Genomic DNA, 18,955 nt, shown 5'->3' on the forward strand with positions numbered 1-18,955 from the left:
TGTCGTAGCCGGGGAGCACACATCATCCTGTGCCCCCAGCATTTGAATGCCTTTTTGAAACCACAGTGCGGGTTCAGAGCCGCTAGCGCGAAACCGATAAATTGCACCATGGAGGCAATGGCAAAGGACCATGTGCCCCCGCAGGTGGCATACATCGGAGGTGGGACATACTGTGTCACCACTGCAGCGCCTCACTACCGCCATGGACAGCACGAGGGGTGTCCGGTCAGTGACAGCAGTTTCTGTTTCAAACCCAGGGCTGAAGTTCAAGTGGCACAACAACGGATTGTCCCCATTCCTGCACCCTCCACCGTTCATCTCACTGTAAAAGAGAATTTCACGGACTTGCAGTGATTCATCGCGCATTTGGTTATGTCATTCCCCCTCTCCCCGAACACCTCACCAAGATTTTAAAAGCCGTTATAGTTTCACAGAAGCATTTCTACACATTGGAGCAGAAGACAATAGAGATAGGGAAAGACATATTGGACATAGTCACCCCACCATGGTGGGACCTGTTCACCAATATAGAAATCCCAGCCTGGATTAGAATAGCATCCCACATCCTAGTAGTGTGTCAGGTTTTAATTGTAATATTTTTATTGTTCGTGCATTGCAAGAGAGGCAAACGCCTCCAGAGGCACGAGAACACAGGAGAATGGAGAGAACGCTATGTACGAGTGGGGGAGGAGGACACCCCTGTGTAAGCAGCTAGCGTTAAAAGTTATAAGCGTCCCTCCATTTTTAGATTTTCAGATACTGCAGGGTTTAAGTGTGTGAATATTGTAATGTTATAGCCGTTTGGTAAAGTTTGTTTTTTTGATTAATAAAAGGTGTATACAGGTGGCGTAAGGAGCATTGGGCCCTTCACATCTGAAAGATTTAGTGTGTTATAGTTTAAGGTAATACTGCCTATGATTGTCCAATTGTACACAAGGTAATTTTCTGAAATGGGAACTGCATGTGTCATGGGGGTCATGGATAGTTAATTACCGGGAATGTTTGGACGTGAGGAATTGGAAAAAAAATTTGCTCACCAAGGATTATTGATACTGTAAGCCAGCTATCCGTATCACAGGGGGGACTGTAAGATTTGAAATTTTTCATTATAGAAATCACACGAGACAACAGGATTAATAACACAGCTTTATTGACCAAAAGAAGCTTGTACAGATAAAACCTTTGATAAAAGGGCACACAAAAATGGCCGCCGGACCTCGTGATCAGTTTCTTGGACCATTTGATTTCTGTTACTGCAAGCCAGACAGACTTGTGGATTGAGAACAGTAAGCCCGTGAAAGCCAGTATCGGGAAACCGAAACTCAGGGAAATGGGCATACATATTCAATTGGATTCTAAGTACAAGACAGTTTCAGGCAAACAGGATGGGGCCCATCAAGATATGGGCGGACAATGCATGAACACTTAAACCCATTTAATGTACAAAGGAAAAACCGTTTAACAGCCATCAAGGGAAATCTCCAGACCGATCAATATGTGAACCGAGTTACGGTGACAAAGTAAAAGACATTATCGGCCAGGAAGGCCAGTTAAAGTTATCACCGGCTCCCGTTACAAGACAAAGCGCCCCTGCAGAGATTTCTGCCCGCCAAAATTATTACAAAGACTGGACTATGATCTGGCGGGAGATAAGGCTGGCCCAAAAGGGTATAACTATGGATTTTGAAAAAGTCCATCAGCGCCTCTTCTACCTCGGCAGCTTCGGAATTCGATCAGGACATTTCGGACGGACATTTCGGAAAGGACAACGTGGTCGGTGTTCAGCCAGACAAGGCTTGGCCATGACGAGAAGACGACGAGGGTGGCCCGGGTACCGTTGTCGGGAGATCATCGACGACCCAGGCCGAAGAAGAAGACACCCTCGGGAAAACCGACGATCCAGGCCGGAGGGAAAGGACATTCCGGGCCTAGCACTTCCGTGCCTCAACATCCCATTCTCGAGGTGTTTTCCTGTTCCATGAATCCAAATCCACAACAGACTTAGTGGATTTCAGCCATGACGAGCGCTCACCGAGGCTGTGTCCACTGCCTCATCGCCTGAGAGAGAGAGAGAAAAACAAGCTGCGCCAGAAGTTTCCAAATCCACGTGACGACGGAAAGCTGTGCCAAAAAGGCTGCGAACCCCTCCTTTTTGCGAGTTTGAAAGTGGTGATCATGATCCCGAGTTCCTCAAGTCGAAACTTAGTTTAGGTATAAGGGGAGGGAGAGGGTAAGGGTAATCGTAATGTGTTTCCCCTTTTTCGATGTGCCGTGTGTTTCCCATTTCCATGGAATCAAGTTTATAGATATGTGCATGCTTGTAATCGCTTTGATTTGTGCTTATATGTATTTTGTAATGCTGCAAACTGTTTAATAATAAAAGCATCCATTTCATGCTATTCAACCTGGTCTATTGAGTCTTTCTCTGCACTACAGTTCCCTGCACCTAAGTCCAAGGTCTAGAACCGTAGGGAAGAGTGGGTCGAACCACTCAAGGGTAATCATTGCACGAAGCCTGGTAGGAGACCAGAACGAGCAAGAGAAACCCCCTACAGTTTCCACGTGCGCTGTGCATGCACGAAAACCCGGAATTTGCGATGCTAAGTTTCACTGGGGCAGATCCACCGCATCCGCTACAAATACACTTTTGCTGGTGCACAGTTACTGCTGCTCAGCGAATGCCCACAAAACCCTTAAAAGCCTGGCAAATGCACCAGTAAGGCCGCCTTTTACCAGCATAAGGGTTAAAATAAATGTAAATGATTTAAACATACAAAAACATTTAAAATTAGTTTAGGTAAATTTTGCCCCTTTTTAAAATGTTTAATTAAGCATTTAAAATAAAAATGCAAATTTTTAAAAAATAAATTTAAAGCGTCTTTTAATTAATTTTGAACAAGTGACCATTTATTTTTATTTAAGTGGTGTGAAATTTTAATTATTTGGGGATTTCAATTATGCTTATGGGGATTCCGTATGTAAATGGAATCCCCATAAACATCATAGGAATCCCCCTTTGTGATTGATTGGCTTGGCCCAAGTGATCCCAGGATGCTTGCGAACCGTATGCGCCCGTGGGCCTTTACGCAGGCTTATGCCCTGCAGGCCCAGGACTGGAAAAGTCCAAAGCTCTGGAGACACCATGCAAGTTCAAATGTTTTTTTTTGGTTCGGAGACGTACACCGGCGCCAAGCCTCCGACTGCAATTTCCAGGCCTTAACACTATGTGAAGGAAATTAAGAATTAAATTCTGATTCTGGAGATTTGCAGATCATAATCTTTGGATTAAAATACAACTTCATTACTTTCTTGATACCCAATATTCTATACACAGCCAACACAAGTTAGAATCGTAGAATGATACAGCTCACTGTGCCTGTGCCAGCTCTTTGGTAGAGCTATCCAATTAATCCCAGTCCCCTGCCCTTTCCCCATAGCCCTGTAATTTTTTTTCAACTTCAAGTATTTTTCCAATTCCCTTTTGAAAATTACCATTGAATCTGCTTCCACTACCCTTTCAGGCAGTGCATTCCAGATCAGAACAACTCGCTGTTTAAATAAATGATTCCTCATGCCGCCTCTGGTTCTTCTGCCAATCACCTTAAATCCTCTGGTTACCAACCCTCCTGCCACTGGAAACAGTTTCTCCTTATTTGCCCTATCAGAACCATTCATGATTTTGAACATCTCTATCAAGTCTCCTTTTAACCTTCTCTGCTCCAAGGAGAACAGCCCCAGCTTTTCCAAACTCTCCCCACAACTGAAGTCCCTCATCCCTGGTACCATTCTAGTAAATCTCTATCCAAAGCCTTGACATCCTTTCTAAAAAGTGTGGTGCTCAGAATGGAACACAATACTCCTGCTGAGCCCTAACCAATGTTTTATAAAAGTTTAGTATAACTTCTTTGCTTTTGTACTCTATGCCTCTCAATAAAGACAAGGATCCCATATGCTTTTTAACAGCCTTTTCAACTTGTCCTGCCACTTTCAAAGACTTGTGTATGCACACCCCCAGGTCTCGTTTCTGCACCCACTTTAAAATTGTACCATTTAGTTCATATTGCCTCTCATTCTTCCTACTAGAATGTATCACTTCCAGTTTCTCTGTGTTATAATTCACCCGCCACGTCTGCCCATTTTACCAGTCTGTCCATGTCCTCCTGAAGTGTTACTATCCTCTTCATTGTTTACTACATTTCTGAGTTTCATATCATCTGTAAACTTTGAAATGATGCCCTGTATACCCAAGTCCAGGTCATTAATATATATCAAAAAGAGCAGTGGTCCCAATACTGACCCCTGGGGAACGCTATTGTATACTTCCCTCCAGTCTGAAAAACAACCAACCATTCACCTCTACCCGGTTTCCTATCCCTTAGCCTATTTTGTATCCACGCTGTCACTGTTCCTTTAATCCCATGGGCTTTAATTTTGCTAACTAATCTATTACTTTGTCAAATGCCTTTTGAAAGTCTATATACACATTAACTGCATTACCCTCATCAACCCTCTGTTACTTCAAAGAACTTGACAACGTTAGTCAAACATGATTTGCCTTTAATAAATATATGCTGACTTTCATTTATTAATCCATACTTTTCCAAATGCCAATTAAATTTGTCCCAGATTACTGTCTCAAAGTTTTCCCATCACTGATGTTAGGTTGACTGTCCTGTAGATGTCAAGTTTATCCCCTTCCCCTTTTTTAAACAGGGATGTAACATTTGCAATCCTTCAATTCTCTGGCACCAGCCCCATATTCATGTATCGGAAGATTGCGGCCAGAGCCTCCACAATTTTCACCTTTACTTCTCTCAGTAACCTAGCATGCAGCCCAGCTGGATCAGGGACTTTTCTACTTTGAAGACCGCCAAACTTTTAAGTATCTCTTACTTTATTTTTATCTTATCCAATATCGATACTGTCTCCTTTACTGCAACATTGCATCTGTCTTTACTAGAGAAGAGGATGTTGCCAAAGTATTCATTTAGTACCTCAGCTATGCCCTCTGCCTCCGCAAGAATATCTCCTTTTGGGTGCCTAATCGGCCCCATCCTTCCTTTGACTACCGTTTTACTATTTATGCATTTTTAAAAGGACTTTTAGATTCCCTTTTATGTTAACCACTAATCTAGTTTCATACTCTTTCTTTGCCCCTCTTATTCCCATTTTTAGATCTCCTCTGTACTTTCAATATTCAGCTTGGTTGCTCTAAATAATATATACTACCTGTAGTTATTTAAATCAGATCACTATCACTTAACTTTACATTGTTGTGTTACACTTCTATTATCTGAACAGCAATAGATTGGGAAAAGGGGAAGTGCAACGAGACCTGGGTGTCCTTGTGCACCAGCCACTGAAGGTAAGCATGCAAGTGCAGCAGACGGTTAAGGCGGCAAACGGTACGTTGGCCTTCATAGCGAGAGGATTTGAGTACAAGAGCAAGTATGTCTTGCTGCGGTTGTACAGGGTCTTGGTGAGACCACACCTTGAGTATTGTGTGCAGTTTTGGTCACCTTATCTGAGGAAGGATGTTCTTGTGATGGAGAGAGTGCAGCGAAGAGTCACCAGACTGATACTTGGGATGGCATGAATGACGTACGAGGGGAGATTGGGTTGATTAGGCTTATATCCACTAGAGTTTAGAAGAATGAAGGGGATCTTATTGAAACTTCTAAAATCCTAACAGGACTAGACAGGCTAGATGGAGGAAAGATGTTCCCGATAGCGGGGAGTCCAGAAGCAGGCGTCACAGTCTGAGGATAAGGGGTAAGCCATTTTGGACTGAGATGAGGAATTTCTTTACCCAGAGAGTGGTGAACCCGTGGAATTCTCTGCCACACAGGGTAGTCGAGGCCAATTCATTAAATATATTCAAGAAGGAGTTAGATATATTTCTTGAGGCTATAGGGATCAAGGGAGATGGGGAGAAAGCAGGGACAGGGTACTGAATTTGAATGATCAGCTATGATCTTATTAAATGGCGGAGCAGGCTCGAGGGGCCAAATGGCCTACTCCTATCTTCTATGTGTCTATGTCACAACACAGTGAAACAAAACATTGTCATTTTCCCCAAGGAAATGGATACTTTTTTCACCTGTGCCTTCGAGTTCAAACCCAGCCCAGTCAAGATGAAAATCTCCTGGCAGCTTTAAATAAAATGGCCCAGATTTTACTGAAAAAATTACTGTCCAAGCGATGCACACCATTATTAGTGCGCAAATTGGCCAGCAATTTGTGGCAAGGAAGAGATACACCACAAATTGCTGGCCGATTTGCGCTGCTTCGCCGTTAGCTTCGTGAAAACTGCATCGCAGACTTATCTGCCGCCAATTTTCATGGTTGCTGTATTTGCATATTAATTGGCCATTAAACATGCCACAGAAAGTTTAGTCACTAACAGCGCAAGTACCCTTTTAACATAATAGTTAATGACTGCCAATCAGCCTCTCTTGCCCAGAAAGTGAAGTGCGTAATCGCATTCCTTCAGGTTGTGAATTAGTTTAGATTTTAAAAATTATAAATCTTTATTCTTACTTTTCCTGTCTGTTTTCTCTCTCAATCCAAATCATTCTTTCCGACTTTATTTCTCTTGCTGTACCAGATTTGAAATTGAATTCACCCTCTCTAATTCACCCTTCTCAGTCCTTCCTCTGTTTATAGAATAGAGCTTTAATCTGTAACTATCCAGGGCCAGGGCTTTATCTGTAACTGCCCACTGACCTGGGTGCTCTTGATGTTGATACTAGGTGTAAAAAGCATATTCTATTCCATAGCAGAGATCCTTCATTTAAAGCATTGAAAAAACCTCACACTCAACTAAAAATGGTCTACATATGTGCACACAATTGCATAGCAGACTGAAACAGTATACAATAAAATGTAGGGAATAAGTACCAATAATCTCCTGTTACAAGTTAGAAACTTTGCTACTTCAGCTATGAAGTATCAAGGATGCAGAATAATAATTAAATTTTAAAGAGTGACAACATAAAAATGAGGTTAATAATGGAACTTGAGTTAGTGCATGGTTTACTCTAGAGGGCCATATGCTGTACTATTTCAAAGCTTGATTGTGATGCACTTAGAAACAAGTTCATGTTGAATTTTATTGTAACCTCATTAAAACATGAATGATTATCTGCTCTTCCTTGCTTCACCAGTCTGATTTCAGCCACTAATAAAATGCCAACCCTCACCAGAAAGTGAGCTAAATTAGCGGAGACAGATATTAAAAGGTAAAGGAACAAAACTAGAGATTTGTATTTTCAATCTGTCGCTGCTGCTTTAACAGCACCAAGGCATTCCTTTGAAATTGCATCTTTTTGATGTTGCTTGCAATTTCAACAGTAAGGGCCCTTAGTACAGAATTACTGCATGCAAATACTTTACATAAAAGCATGTGAAGCAGAGTTCAAATAAAGTAATAAATGCCCTTCAGATGAACTTGCAATATATCTGCAAAACCAATCTGCCACACAGTTCTGATGATGGAAGTATTATAACAAAGAACAAATCACAACTGACAATATATCAAGTGCATTTGACAGTCACTTATGTTGATGTTGAAATCCTCTTTCCATACTGAAAAATTCCAAGGCTTTGAATATTTCCAGACATGTACTCCATCTTCAGGACTTATTGTGCAGCTAAGTAATTGATTCCGACAGTCACAATATTCTCAGTATTAGTTTAAAATGTTGTTCTGTCAAGTTGCAACTATTATGAAGACAAGTGGGAATACAAAAACAATTTAAAAGGAATAAAAGGATTTAGATAAACTTTTCAACTTTGTGACCTTGTATTTTCTTAGTTCATCATAGAAGCAATATGTTTTTGATCAACGTTCACTGAAGCTGCTTGTTCCCAGTGCAACATAAACTGATTAATAAACATTCTTGCACTGCATCCTGAATTTTATCAATAGTAGACAGTGTGAAAACATGGTTTATTAAGTTAGTAACCTTGAGCATGCATTCAGAGAGGACAAGTTTTTATTCCATAGGATCAGATTTAAGCATACACAAGGAAGTCCTGAAACAATTGATCAAAAGAAAGCAATAAATTCTATAAAACTTTGACTCATTAATGAAGCAATCTGTTTTTATACACAAGTTGATAATATTGTAAATTACATTATTTAAACTTCATAACCAGAAGCATTAATAAAAGCTAACAGTATGCTGCAACTGTATTATGAACTTCATCACAACCATTCTGTAACTGTGGTAGGGATCAGAGACGGCCCTTGCTGTTTTAGGAGATTAATTTACAAACTGTTGCATTCATGAGGCTTCAGTGGAATATTAGCTGGTCGGTAAAGTCAGACAAAATTCACTTGCATTTTGCTAATCAGTATTCCAAGCACTAGCAAAATATGTTACTTGCAAATGCCAAAATGAAGTCCTTGCCAATTATCTGAACAATTATATTTCAGTACATGATTGAGTACAAAATAATCTACTTTAACTTTCTGGCTAAAATATATGCAGAGTCTTCTGTAGTGAGCAAATATCACTCAATCAGTATCAATGGGGTCAACAAAACTATCCTGCATGCTCATTACAATGGACTTATTCTTCTGTTGGACTAGAATTACCAAATCACATGCTTAGTGTACATGTCAATTAAATCAAGAACCTGGCATAGACCTAGTCCCAGTTCAATATCTCACCAATCCATTCTTGTCGTCAATCGGGAGCAATGACTGATTCACAAGTATGTGCCTTATAGTTCTGTAGTGTAGATCTAAGAATACAAGATACACACACAGCCTTGGAGGATACACCATGCACAGACATGAGGTTTAACAACTGAAGTTGTCGACCGTTGGAAGAAATAATAGAATGTTAATCAAAAGGTAAGCAGCTTTATCTGAAGTTTTCAAACACAACACGCCATAATTTGCTGTAGCAGGACATCTAACAATTTGCTGTTAGACTTTGCCATGCACGTTTAGGCTTTTACATTTTTTGCATTGCTAAAAGTGAGCGCGGATAACATCACTGAGAGAAACCAGGCAAGTGGGACCTGAATGAACAGGACAAGCAACTGTGTATCTCCTTAACCAAACAGATTGAAGGATTGTTAAATTAATAACGCAAGGACAGAGATGGAAGCGTCAATTAGAGTGGGTGAATTTAATGTCAAATCAGGTACAGAAAGAGAAATAAATGAGAGAAAGATTGGTTTGGAGGGAAAAAGGAAAAGTAGTTAAAAAATGTGATTACTACTTGAAGGAATAAGACACCACACTTGCAAGTGTTAATTTTCAGGGCCAGATAAGTGTTAATTGGTGCCAATCAGCCTATAATGTCGCTAAAAGGGCACAATATTTAAAATAAGACATCTTTTAGTTCGTATCTACTACGCAAATACAGCATCACATCATTCAATGCATTCCAACGGTGAGGCAAACTGCGAGATGCTGTTTTGCATAGCAACTTTGATATTCACACTTAACTGCACATCTGCCCCTCGCCTGAGGTTGCTGTGCCATTTACACTAAACAAGTGCCATTACCCTCACCATTATTTTGACAGCAACTCTGCTCCAACATAACAAAAAAAAGTCTATCTAGATCTCACTATAATTGGCGTTGCTACTATACTAACCTGACCAGCAGAAGCAAAGCACTTCACTCATACCCAGCTTCCCCACCCCCCCCACCCCACTCGCTCCTCCTCTGTGCTCGTTTAGGTCTGGATAATGTGATCCAGCTGAGTTGCAGTAAGATTCAGTAGCTCCATATTACTTTAGTGCCAGATTTACACCACTATCATAAACTGGTTGAGTTTTCTACTCATTAAAATAAGAGGTCAGGGTTTTCTGCCATTCAGTAGATCCATACAGCTCCATGAACTTACGGAACTGATTAATCTTCTACTTTAGTGATTTAAAGACATCAGAATCCCATCATTTAATATCTTCAAAAATCTGTATTTTAAAACAAAGTACTTTCCCAAAAAACAATGACTATTAACAATTTGAAGTAATATGTAAATGGCATTGATTGAAGGGCATTAAAGGTTGTCAAGTCCATGCTAAACAATCTTGTCATGTGATTGAGAGGATGGTAAACATCATTTTGTATTTGCAAAATGAAAAGAATGAAGGTATTATCTATATAATTTTTTTGTTGGTCTCAATTTTTGTCAAAGTCTCAGTCACATTGGTGGCTTATCACAATAGAAACACTGAACCAATTAGAGAAAAAGGAAACTTCCCTTTCATGTTTTTCATGGCAGAAACAGTTAATTAGATTTACTAGGAAACATTATTGGAATTCCCTTCAGTCCCCATTACAATTAATTTTCCTTACTGCTTGCTCACTGGCTCTTATCCGTGACCCCAACCCTTAGCTGCTCAATGCCTCTCCTGCTTGTTCCAAAGCCTTTGTTCCTCAGTATATGAACAATACCCCAAGATATATGTTAGTATTGAATATTTAACTCAATCCTGCACACAATACATGTCATAACAATTTTATGAACTGCAAAAATAGGCATTGCAACACACCTGTGACAGCAAATATTTTATACAGTAGTTAATACTGCCAATGGTATTAACATTGCAATAAAATCCTTCTAATTTAAGTAAATTACAAAATGGTTGCACGGTTCAGCTAAAAAGTTGTGAAGTACACCTTTCGTATCAGTGTATTATTTAAGAAAAAAATGGACAAAAGTTACTTAGGGGTTGAGATGACATCATAAACCACAGGAGCAAAGCTGAAACAGAGGGGTCACTGTTTTGAAAACTCCTGTGTCTATCTATTATAATAAAGCATCACGAAGCATGTATACAAAAGCAAAATACTGCAGATGCTGGAAATCTGAAATAAGGTTCTGATGAAAGGACATTGACCTGAAACATTTGTTTCTCTCTCCACAGATGCTGCCTGACCTGCTGAGTATTTCCAGCATTTTGTTTTTATATCATGAAGCATGTACTATTTTACAAAACCAATAGACTAATAAGTTCTTTAATGACAAGGAAACAATATCAGAAAGCTCAAACCATAGTGGTATGGATTTTTATTTTGTTGAATTTTAGAGGTTCATGCATTATAAACATAGTAGTACTGTACAGTCTTTATTTTGTAACTTGTCGATTAGTCTCGCTTTATACAGGCAGCTGGTCAGTCACAAGCAAAACAATAGACTCACAGAATGAGGACTTCCAATATGATTACAATTTAATGTTAAATTTGAGACTGGGAGATCAAGTCTGCTCTGAAAACTTGAATAACAAAACAACCTTTGCTTGAGAGCGAGGTTCCTTTGGTTCAAGCAATTCTTCACTGGCATTTACTGGATATTGGAATTTTCTTCACTTTCATCCATTGGAAATAAAGGCCAAGTTAAACCTCCAACCAACATTTAAAGAAGTGTCAATCAGACATACTGCTGTAGCCAATACCCATCTCGACCGCTTCATAAATAATGTGGTATTATCCAAGAATATTGTGACAAAGTAAATTCATGAAAGCTGCAAGTAATGTTGCAGAAATGAGGCATATGTATTTATATACAGTAGTTTATGAAGTTACTTTGGTATGTTAAAACTAAAGTGTAATACTTGGTTCTGCTCCCTTCCCACAATGTTAAAGTATGTTACATTATTTCACACATTGCACTTTATATTTAAAGCAATTATAAAAAGAACACAAATCCTATCTTTTAATACTGATGATTGGAACACAAGGTGACATGGTTATGCAAAATTAAGCATACTGTAGTCACTGCAATGTACAAGATATACTCCAAAATTAAGCTAACTAAAGACTCATGCAAAGTGTGTATTTGTCGGATTGTCTTATCTAAATCAAAATTACACAGAATCTTATGTTGGCTCAGTAAAAGCCAATGTAAGACTTAAAATAATACAGCTGAACTTCAATTACAAATGGTCAGTGTATGTCATTTTCTATTTTATTGGTAGATTATATTCATTTTCTTACAAGTTTTGCTCTCCAGTTTGAGCTTTTGCACACTGCAGACTTCAAAAACTGGGATTTCGTTTTTAAGTTAGGTTCTGAAAACTAAAGCTTAAAAAATACTTTTTTAATTGAAGAGATTGTTAGTGATGTTAAGTTAGTGATATATGGTATTGTACCCAGTAATAGCCTGGTTGTCTTTGTATTCATCTCTGCATACCCCAGTGCTTTGCTACAAGCAGTTTATGGCTTTCACCAAAACAAATAAACCACTACAAGCAGCCATTGGTGCTGTTCAAGAGTTCAATGCCAGTTGGCTCCCTAATGTACAATTTCTTTTAGATCAGATATGTAAGTGGTTAAAACAAGTATACACCATTTGATTGAAAAATCATTTTGCAAACTGAAGAACATTTATGATCACATAAAATTATTACAACTACATTAATTCTGAAGGACAAAGTAGGGGCACCCTAGAATAATGGTTGAATTCAGTGCGGCTATTTGAGGAATAAAAACCCTCTCACTCCCCTGATGGCTCAATGGTAACTACACCACAGAGTGTGGTACTTGTCAAAGACAAGAAAGGTCCTAGGTTCAAACCATATTGGGCTGTACTGAGTTAGCTGATTTCAGACATGGCATTGGTGGGATTAGTACAACTAGCCTGAGTATCCCTGAACTAGCAAAAGAGACAGAGGAGGAAGTCAGCCAGGGTTTCTGCTCTCACCTGCTATCAACTTTTGCAGAGTGTACATGTGGACAGACATCAATTCAAGACAGAATCAGACAAGGCTATGATTGTTCACCCAATGAACAAGTAGCCTGCCAATAGTCTAGAAGAAAGCCCATTTGAATAAGGTGCCAAAGAATATCTGGCATCTGTGGTAATACTTTTTAGTGCCATGAAAGGAGGAGCTTAGGTAAAGGAAAAATGGGAAGCAGCAAATCTATTCAGTTTGTTTAATTTGAATTGGTGCAGGACAACTTACTACTGTGATCCAATCCCAGGTTGCTTTGCAAGTTCTTTGTTTTGAAGTCAAAATTTCAAGAGGCACCAGTTCTTTTCCCCTCCAATCACCCCATCTCAGCCAAAAAATAAACACACACAAACCACATCAGAAACTTGGTCTACAATTACATCTGTAAAAAAACAAATGATGATATAAAAGCTGTACACAGTTATTTTGTGAGTACACACTGCTGGCATGGATCCCCGCCCTCATTGGAAATGTGAGCACTTGCCCAATTAAAAAAAAAAAAATTGTTCGCTGAATGTGGGCATCGCTGGCACGGTCAGCATTTATTGTACATTCCTAGTTTCCCCAAGAAGGAGGTGGGGGGCCTTCTTGAACCAGAGGCATGTAGCAATTTGATACAACAGAGTGGCTTGTTAGGCCACTTCAGAATGCAGTTAAGAGTCAACCATGTTGGTGTGGGAATGGAGTCACACGTAGGCCAGGCTAGATAAGGATTGCAAGTTTTCTTCCCTAAAGGACAGGAGTGAGCCGGTTGGGTTTCTACGACAATCCAACAAATTCATGGTCACTTTTACTGATGCCAGCAGTTATTTAGTTCCAGATTTCTTAAACTAAATTTAAATTTTGAAACTGCCTTGTTGAGATTTGATCTCTCTCTATGGGTTATTCATACAGGCCTCTGGATTACTAGTAACATAACCATTATGCTACCGTAACTGGACTGATATGTCTAGGCAAGGGTCCCCACTGGTAGTGTGGACTAATAGAATTACCCCTTAAGGCAGAAGCCAGAAACTTTGAATAATTTTAATAATTGGTTTCAACTTTTCCTAGACAATTATGGGGAAGCAATTAACCCGACCACCAGGAGAATGTTGGGAATAACTTGAAGTAGCTCATTAACTAAAATGAAAGATTTAAACAGGACAATGTAGGGCCCAGCCACACCAGAGACATCTCAAAACCAAAATCATGGTAAGTAATGTAACAGTGGAAAAAAAAGTCAAAGAAAATACACAACAGGAGCACTACAACGACAGTCTAATGGTTAGTGTCTCTCGATAAAAAGCATAAGATGCTGGATACATTCCCCAAAAGCAGATTATACAGTTTGTGCAAGTTTAAAAGATTTAAACCTTAAATGTTACTGATTATCAAAACAAAAATGGTTCATTACATTTCCACTCTGGTCAACATGCTTTCTGAATGAAACTAGTAAAGAAAGCACAAAATACTGATCTAGTCCACTCAAATACAGTTAAAGTCTGACAATTGGGGCACCTTGACGGGTGTAATTTCAAATTTATCTTCAGAGGAAAACTTACCAGTGCATATTCAAAATGTGGGCATCAAGATTGGTACTTAAGAAAAAGGTTCCCACTAACAGAAACTGTTCATCTTGTGCACCATTACAGTGTCCTATTACCAACTGAATTTTAGTTATAGCCCTAACAGCACAAGTGTTATAGCAGCACTGGCAAAGAATTGGTCCTTAAATCATGTAGTTGGAACCCTTACTTAGGCACCATGCAGTTACTGTGAGCTAATGCAGGGCCAGTCAGGGGCAAGTACAGCTGTCCCATTTCAACAATCTCCAAAATTAAAAACTCTGAAGCCATTACCCATACCAATCATTAAATAAAAAGACATCATGAAATGTTCAGTTTACAATCCGATAGTCATTCACTACTTAAATCAACAATTAAAAAAAAAATCCACAGGTACAGTAAAAGAAACAAAAACAAGAAATAATTCAAGTGTTAAACTCTGGAATACCACAGATGCAGTAGAAGAAACAAGAAATAATTCAAGTGTTAAACTCTGGAATACATGTTTGGCAATCCTACCAATTAAAATGCAATATTATACATACACAATATAGTAAAGGAACTTTAAATAATGCAAATCAAATATTTGATTCTTCAAGTTTGAGAAAGTAGGTCCCAAGAAATGTGATGAATTTTTCAGGTTTGTGTACAGATGCCATTGACTAAGTTTCACCGCCACCTGATCTATTCTTCTGCAGCTCCTAGCAGAGCCTCATTGCAGTGAGGATGCTGCAGGAACTCAGACAATACCTTTTTTAATAATGTGCACATAGCACAATATAAACACTCTGTGGCATTCGCTGGATTGTAAACAACAAAAAACAGATGGGGAGAAGAAACCTCCAAAGTTCAATGGAATTGTGTCTGACCCATCACCCACCTCCCCAGAAAACACATCCTGACATTCTCCAATATTAGTTATGCAACTGATAGAACGCTGAATATATATGAACGTATGGAGGCTAACAGAGGTCGAGAAGTTAAAGGTTTATCGCTCAAGTAAGTTGATAAATAGCTGCTGCTTATAGCTCAGTTGGGAAATTCACCACGTTGCAGCAGTGAGCCATGTATAGTACAGGAAGGTCCCACGTTAGATACCTGGACTGTGCGGTGGTGCTGGTGCTACAATTGCTCAGCATCTGTGGATTTGGGAGGGAACCAATCAGCCAACATTACTACTCATGATCACAATCACCACACACACAATGATAGGAATGGGGTCTGCATAATGCTCCCAATGGTTGAACACTCAGTCAGAGCCACATATAAAGAATGGTAACTTGGACAAGGCAAAGGAGGGATACTAGCACCCATAAAACTGTACCAAGCATAAGTTACCACTTTCAACAGAAAAACCAACTAAAAGTTTCACAAATGTCACTGTGTACAATGTCTTCTAACCCAATACTGCAATTCATTTTTTAGCTACTGATTTCACAGGACTGTCAAGGAAGTTCACCAACCTCCATCTCCCCACCCCAAAAAAAACTATTCTCTTGTAATGGTTGATGCCATACTTCAAAATTATTCTATTCCCTTTCTCAAGACTCAAAACAGTCACATCAACCACTGTTCTTTCTCTCTACGAAACTTTTCTGCCCATTTACAAGTTAGCTCTAGATAGGTATCTGGCTTGTGAGGCAGATAGTCCAGATAAACTAACTGACTTGACTTCTTGGGTACAGCTTTTTCAATCTGAGTTCCTTCATGCCACTCATTAAAGGAAGTTATAGTGATTATTTCTGGACGCACCAAAAGGGCAGTACTTAAAGCAGTCTCATAATACTTGCCATTGACTCGGTTCCTAGTATTGTGGTTGTTCCAAGCCCTTATGCTAGTGTCTATGTAGCCTGGTCCTACACTTGGGATAAACATAAGGTTATTACTATCACAGAAATCTTTTATTGCTTGCCAGTTGTGATGGGAAGAACCATGGGAGAATCCATTTGTTGCAAAGTATGTATACATTCCATCAAATCCAGCCTGAAGAATTTCATTTTTATGCTTTTCTTCTACGATTAGGGCAACGAACAGTGCATCGTATTGAGTGTTTCGAAGAGAGCGTGATCCAGATACAGAGAAAAGGTTGGCCCAAGACCCTGGGCTTGTTAAGTATGAGTCATAAATGTAGAACATCGGAAGGGTTCTTCCTGTGCTGGTCTTGTACCTGTAAAAAGCAGGGTGGGATCCGTACCTGTAAAGAAAGGCAATGAAAGAAGAAAAAATACTGGTATTATTCACAGCAAGATTTTACCATGATTAGAGTATCAAACTTCAGCAACATTCAATTAAAATAGTCCTGTACACAGTCAATTTGCAACATAAAGGCTAAATTCAGTCATGAAAAATTTATTACAAACTCTGGTTCTGCAAATAACCAATTGATAAGGCTATGGAATTAAAGGGTAGTGGCAGCGTGGATGCACAATTGGCTAAGGGACAGAAAGCAGAGAGCAATGGCAAACGGTTGTTTTTCAGGGAAGTATACAGTGGTGTCCCTCAGGGGTCAGTATTAGGAGCACTGCTCTTTTTGATATATATTAAGTGACCTGGACTTGGGTATACAGAGCATCATTTCAAAGTTTGCGGAGGACACAAAACTCAAAAGTAGTAAACAGTGAGGAGAATAGTAACAGACTTCAAGAGGACATAGACAGACTGGTGAAATGGGCAGGCACATGCAATTTAATGCAGAGAAGTGTGAAGTGATGCATTTTGGTAGGAAGAATGAGGAGAGGCAATATAAATTAAATGGTACAATTTTGCTGGTGGTGCAGGATCAGAGAGATTTGGGTATGTACATACACAAATCTTTGAAGGTGGCAGGACAAGCTGAGATGCTGTTAAAAAGCATATCTATATATATAAAGCGGCTCTTCTGTCTGTCTGTCCGCCTGGTCTCTACGTTTGGAAGTTACAGAGCGTACCGACGCGCGCGTCGCCTCAAAGAAAGCTTGCGATTCCGGACCGGTCATAGGCGTATTTACGTTTCGGCCGGACAAAAATCCCGCCCGCGGTATCCCAAAAACGTTCAGCGTTCCGCTCATTAGCATCTCATTAGCGGCCGTGTGACGTCGAGGTCTTCCTACAGTTGAGTGTCGAGTGGACTCGACGATTGACCAATCCTACGCTTCAGTGACCTGAACCGGTCGACCAATCGGTGCGTGTGTGGGCGGGCCTTATCCTTCTGAACCGAGGTGAGTGGCCGCCATCTTGATTTTCCACGGTTTTTTTCCCCCCACACTTTCTGTGTGTTAGGGAACTGAGGTAAATATTTCAATTATGTGTTAGGCAATTAATTAACAATTTATTTGAGTTTTATATTGTGTTTAGCAACACCCCCCCCCCGCCTCCTCTCACCCTCGCGCAGGGGGGACTCGGTGCCTGAAGCTGAAAAAAATTTCTCTCTCTCTCCTTCTCCTCTTCCCTCTCTCCCCTTCTCCTCCCCCCTCTCAGGTGTCGCGGACGGAGCGCGGGCGCGCCGCCCGACGTTTCGCGCTCGCTAACGGCCTTGCCGGCTCCCGCGGGCCGCCCGCACTCACCGCGCATAGCACCGCCCGCCCGCAGCGACCGTCCATCAGCCGCGCGATACGCGGGGGACCTCAGCAACGGCACCGGACCTCAGGCGCTAGGCAGGGGGAGGGGCCGGAGAGAGGGACAGAGGGAGGGGGGGGAGAGGGGAGGTGGGGGGGGGGGGAAGAGGGGAGGTGGGGGGGGGGGGGGAAGAGGGGAGGTGGGGGGGGGGGGGGAGAAGAGGGGAGGTGGGGGGGGGGAAGAGGGGAGGTGGGGGGGGGGGGAAGAGGGAGGTGGGGGGGGAGAGAGGGAGGTGGGGGGGGGAGAGGGAGAGGGAGCGGGGGTGGGGGGGGGGAGGGAGGAGAGACGGGAGGGGAGGGAGGGAGAGAGAGCGGGAGGGGAGGGAGAGGAGAGAGAGCGGGGAGGGGAGGGAGGGAGAGAGAGCGGGGAGGGGAGGGAGGGAGAGAGAGCGGGGAGGGGAGGGAGGGAGAGCGAGCGGGGAGGGGAGGGTGGGAGAGCGAGCGGGGAGGGGAGGGAGGGAGAGCGAGCGGGGCGGGGAGGGGGGGAGGGAGAGCGGGGAGGGGGGGGGAGGGAGAGCGGGGATGGGGGAGGAGAGAAGCGGGGAGGGGGGGAGGGAGAGCGGGGAGGGGGGGAGGGAGGGAGCGGGGAGGGGAGGGAGGGAGAGAGGAGCGGGAGGAGGGGGGGGAGCGGAGGGGAGGGGAGGGAGGGAGAGCGAGCGAGCGGGGAGGGGAGGGAGGGAGAGCGAGCGAGCGGGGAGGGGAGGGAGGAGAGAGCGAGCGGGAGGGGAGGGGGAGGGAGGGCGAGCGGGGAGGGGGAGGGAGGGAGTGCGAGCGGGAGGGGAGGGAGGGCGAGCGGGGAGGGGAGGGAGGTGAGGGGCGAGCGGGGAGGGAGGGAGGGCGAGCGGGGAGGGGAGGGAGGGAGGGCGAGCGGGGAGGGGAGGGAGGGAGGGCGAGCGGGGAGGGGAGGGAGGGGAGGCGAGCGGGGAGGGGAGGGAGGGAGGGCGAGCGGGGAGGGGAGGGAGGGAGGGCGAGCGGGGAGGGGAGGGAGGGAGGGCGAGCGGGGAGGGGAGGGAGGGAGGGCGAGCGGGGAGGGGAGGGGAGGGAGGAGGCGAGCGGGGAGGGGAGGGAGGGGAGGGCGAGCGGGGAGGAGGGAGGGAGGGAGGAGGGGAGGGG

General features: G+C 42.3%; 1 protein-coding gene across 1 annotated transcript in view; it reads right to left on the minus strand.

Moving 5' to 3' along the window:
- Positions 1-11,023: 11,023 nt before the first annotated feature.
- Positions 11,024-18,955, minus strand: part of LOC147112793 (glycoprotein endo-alpha-1,2-mannosidase-like) — a 53,346-nt gene continuing 45,414 nt past the window's right edge. Inside the window, exon 2 of the mRNA XM_085998222.1 lies at positions 11,024-16,476. Coding sequence (XP_085854348.1) covers positions 15,807-16,476 — 670 coding nt within the window. The 3' untranslated portion in view covers positions 11,024-15,806. The remainder of the gene's footprint in view (positions 16,477-18,955) is intronic.

The sequence above is a fragment of the Somniosus microcephalus genome, chromosome 9 (assembly GCF_052327205.1).
Source record: "Somniosus microcephalus isolate GS21.2 chromosome 9, FLI_Smic_1.0, whole genome shotgun sequence".
Lineage (NCBI taxonomy): Eukaryota > Metazoa > Chordata > Chondrichthyes > Squaliformes > Somniosidae > Somniosus > Somniosus microcephalus.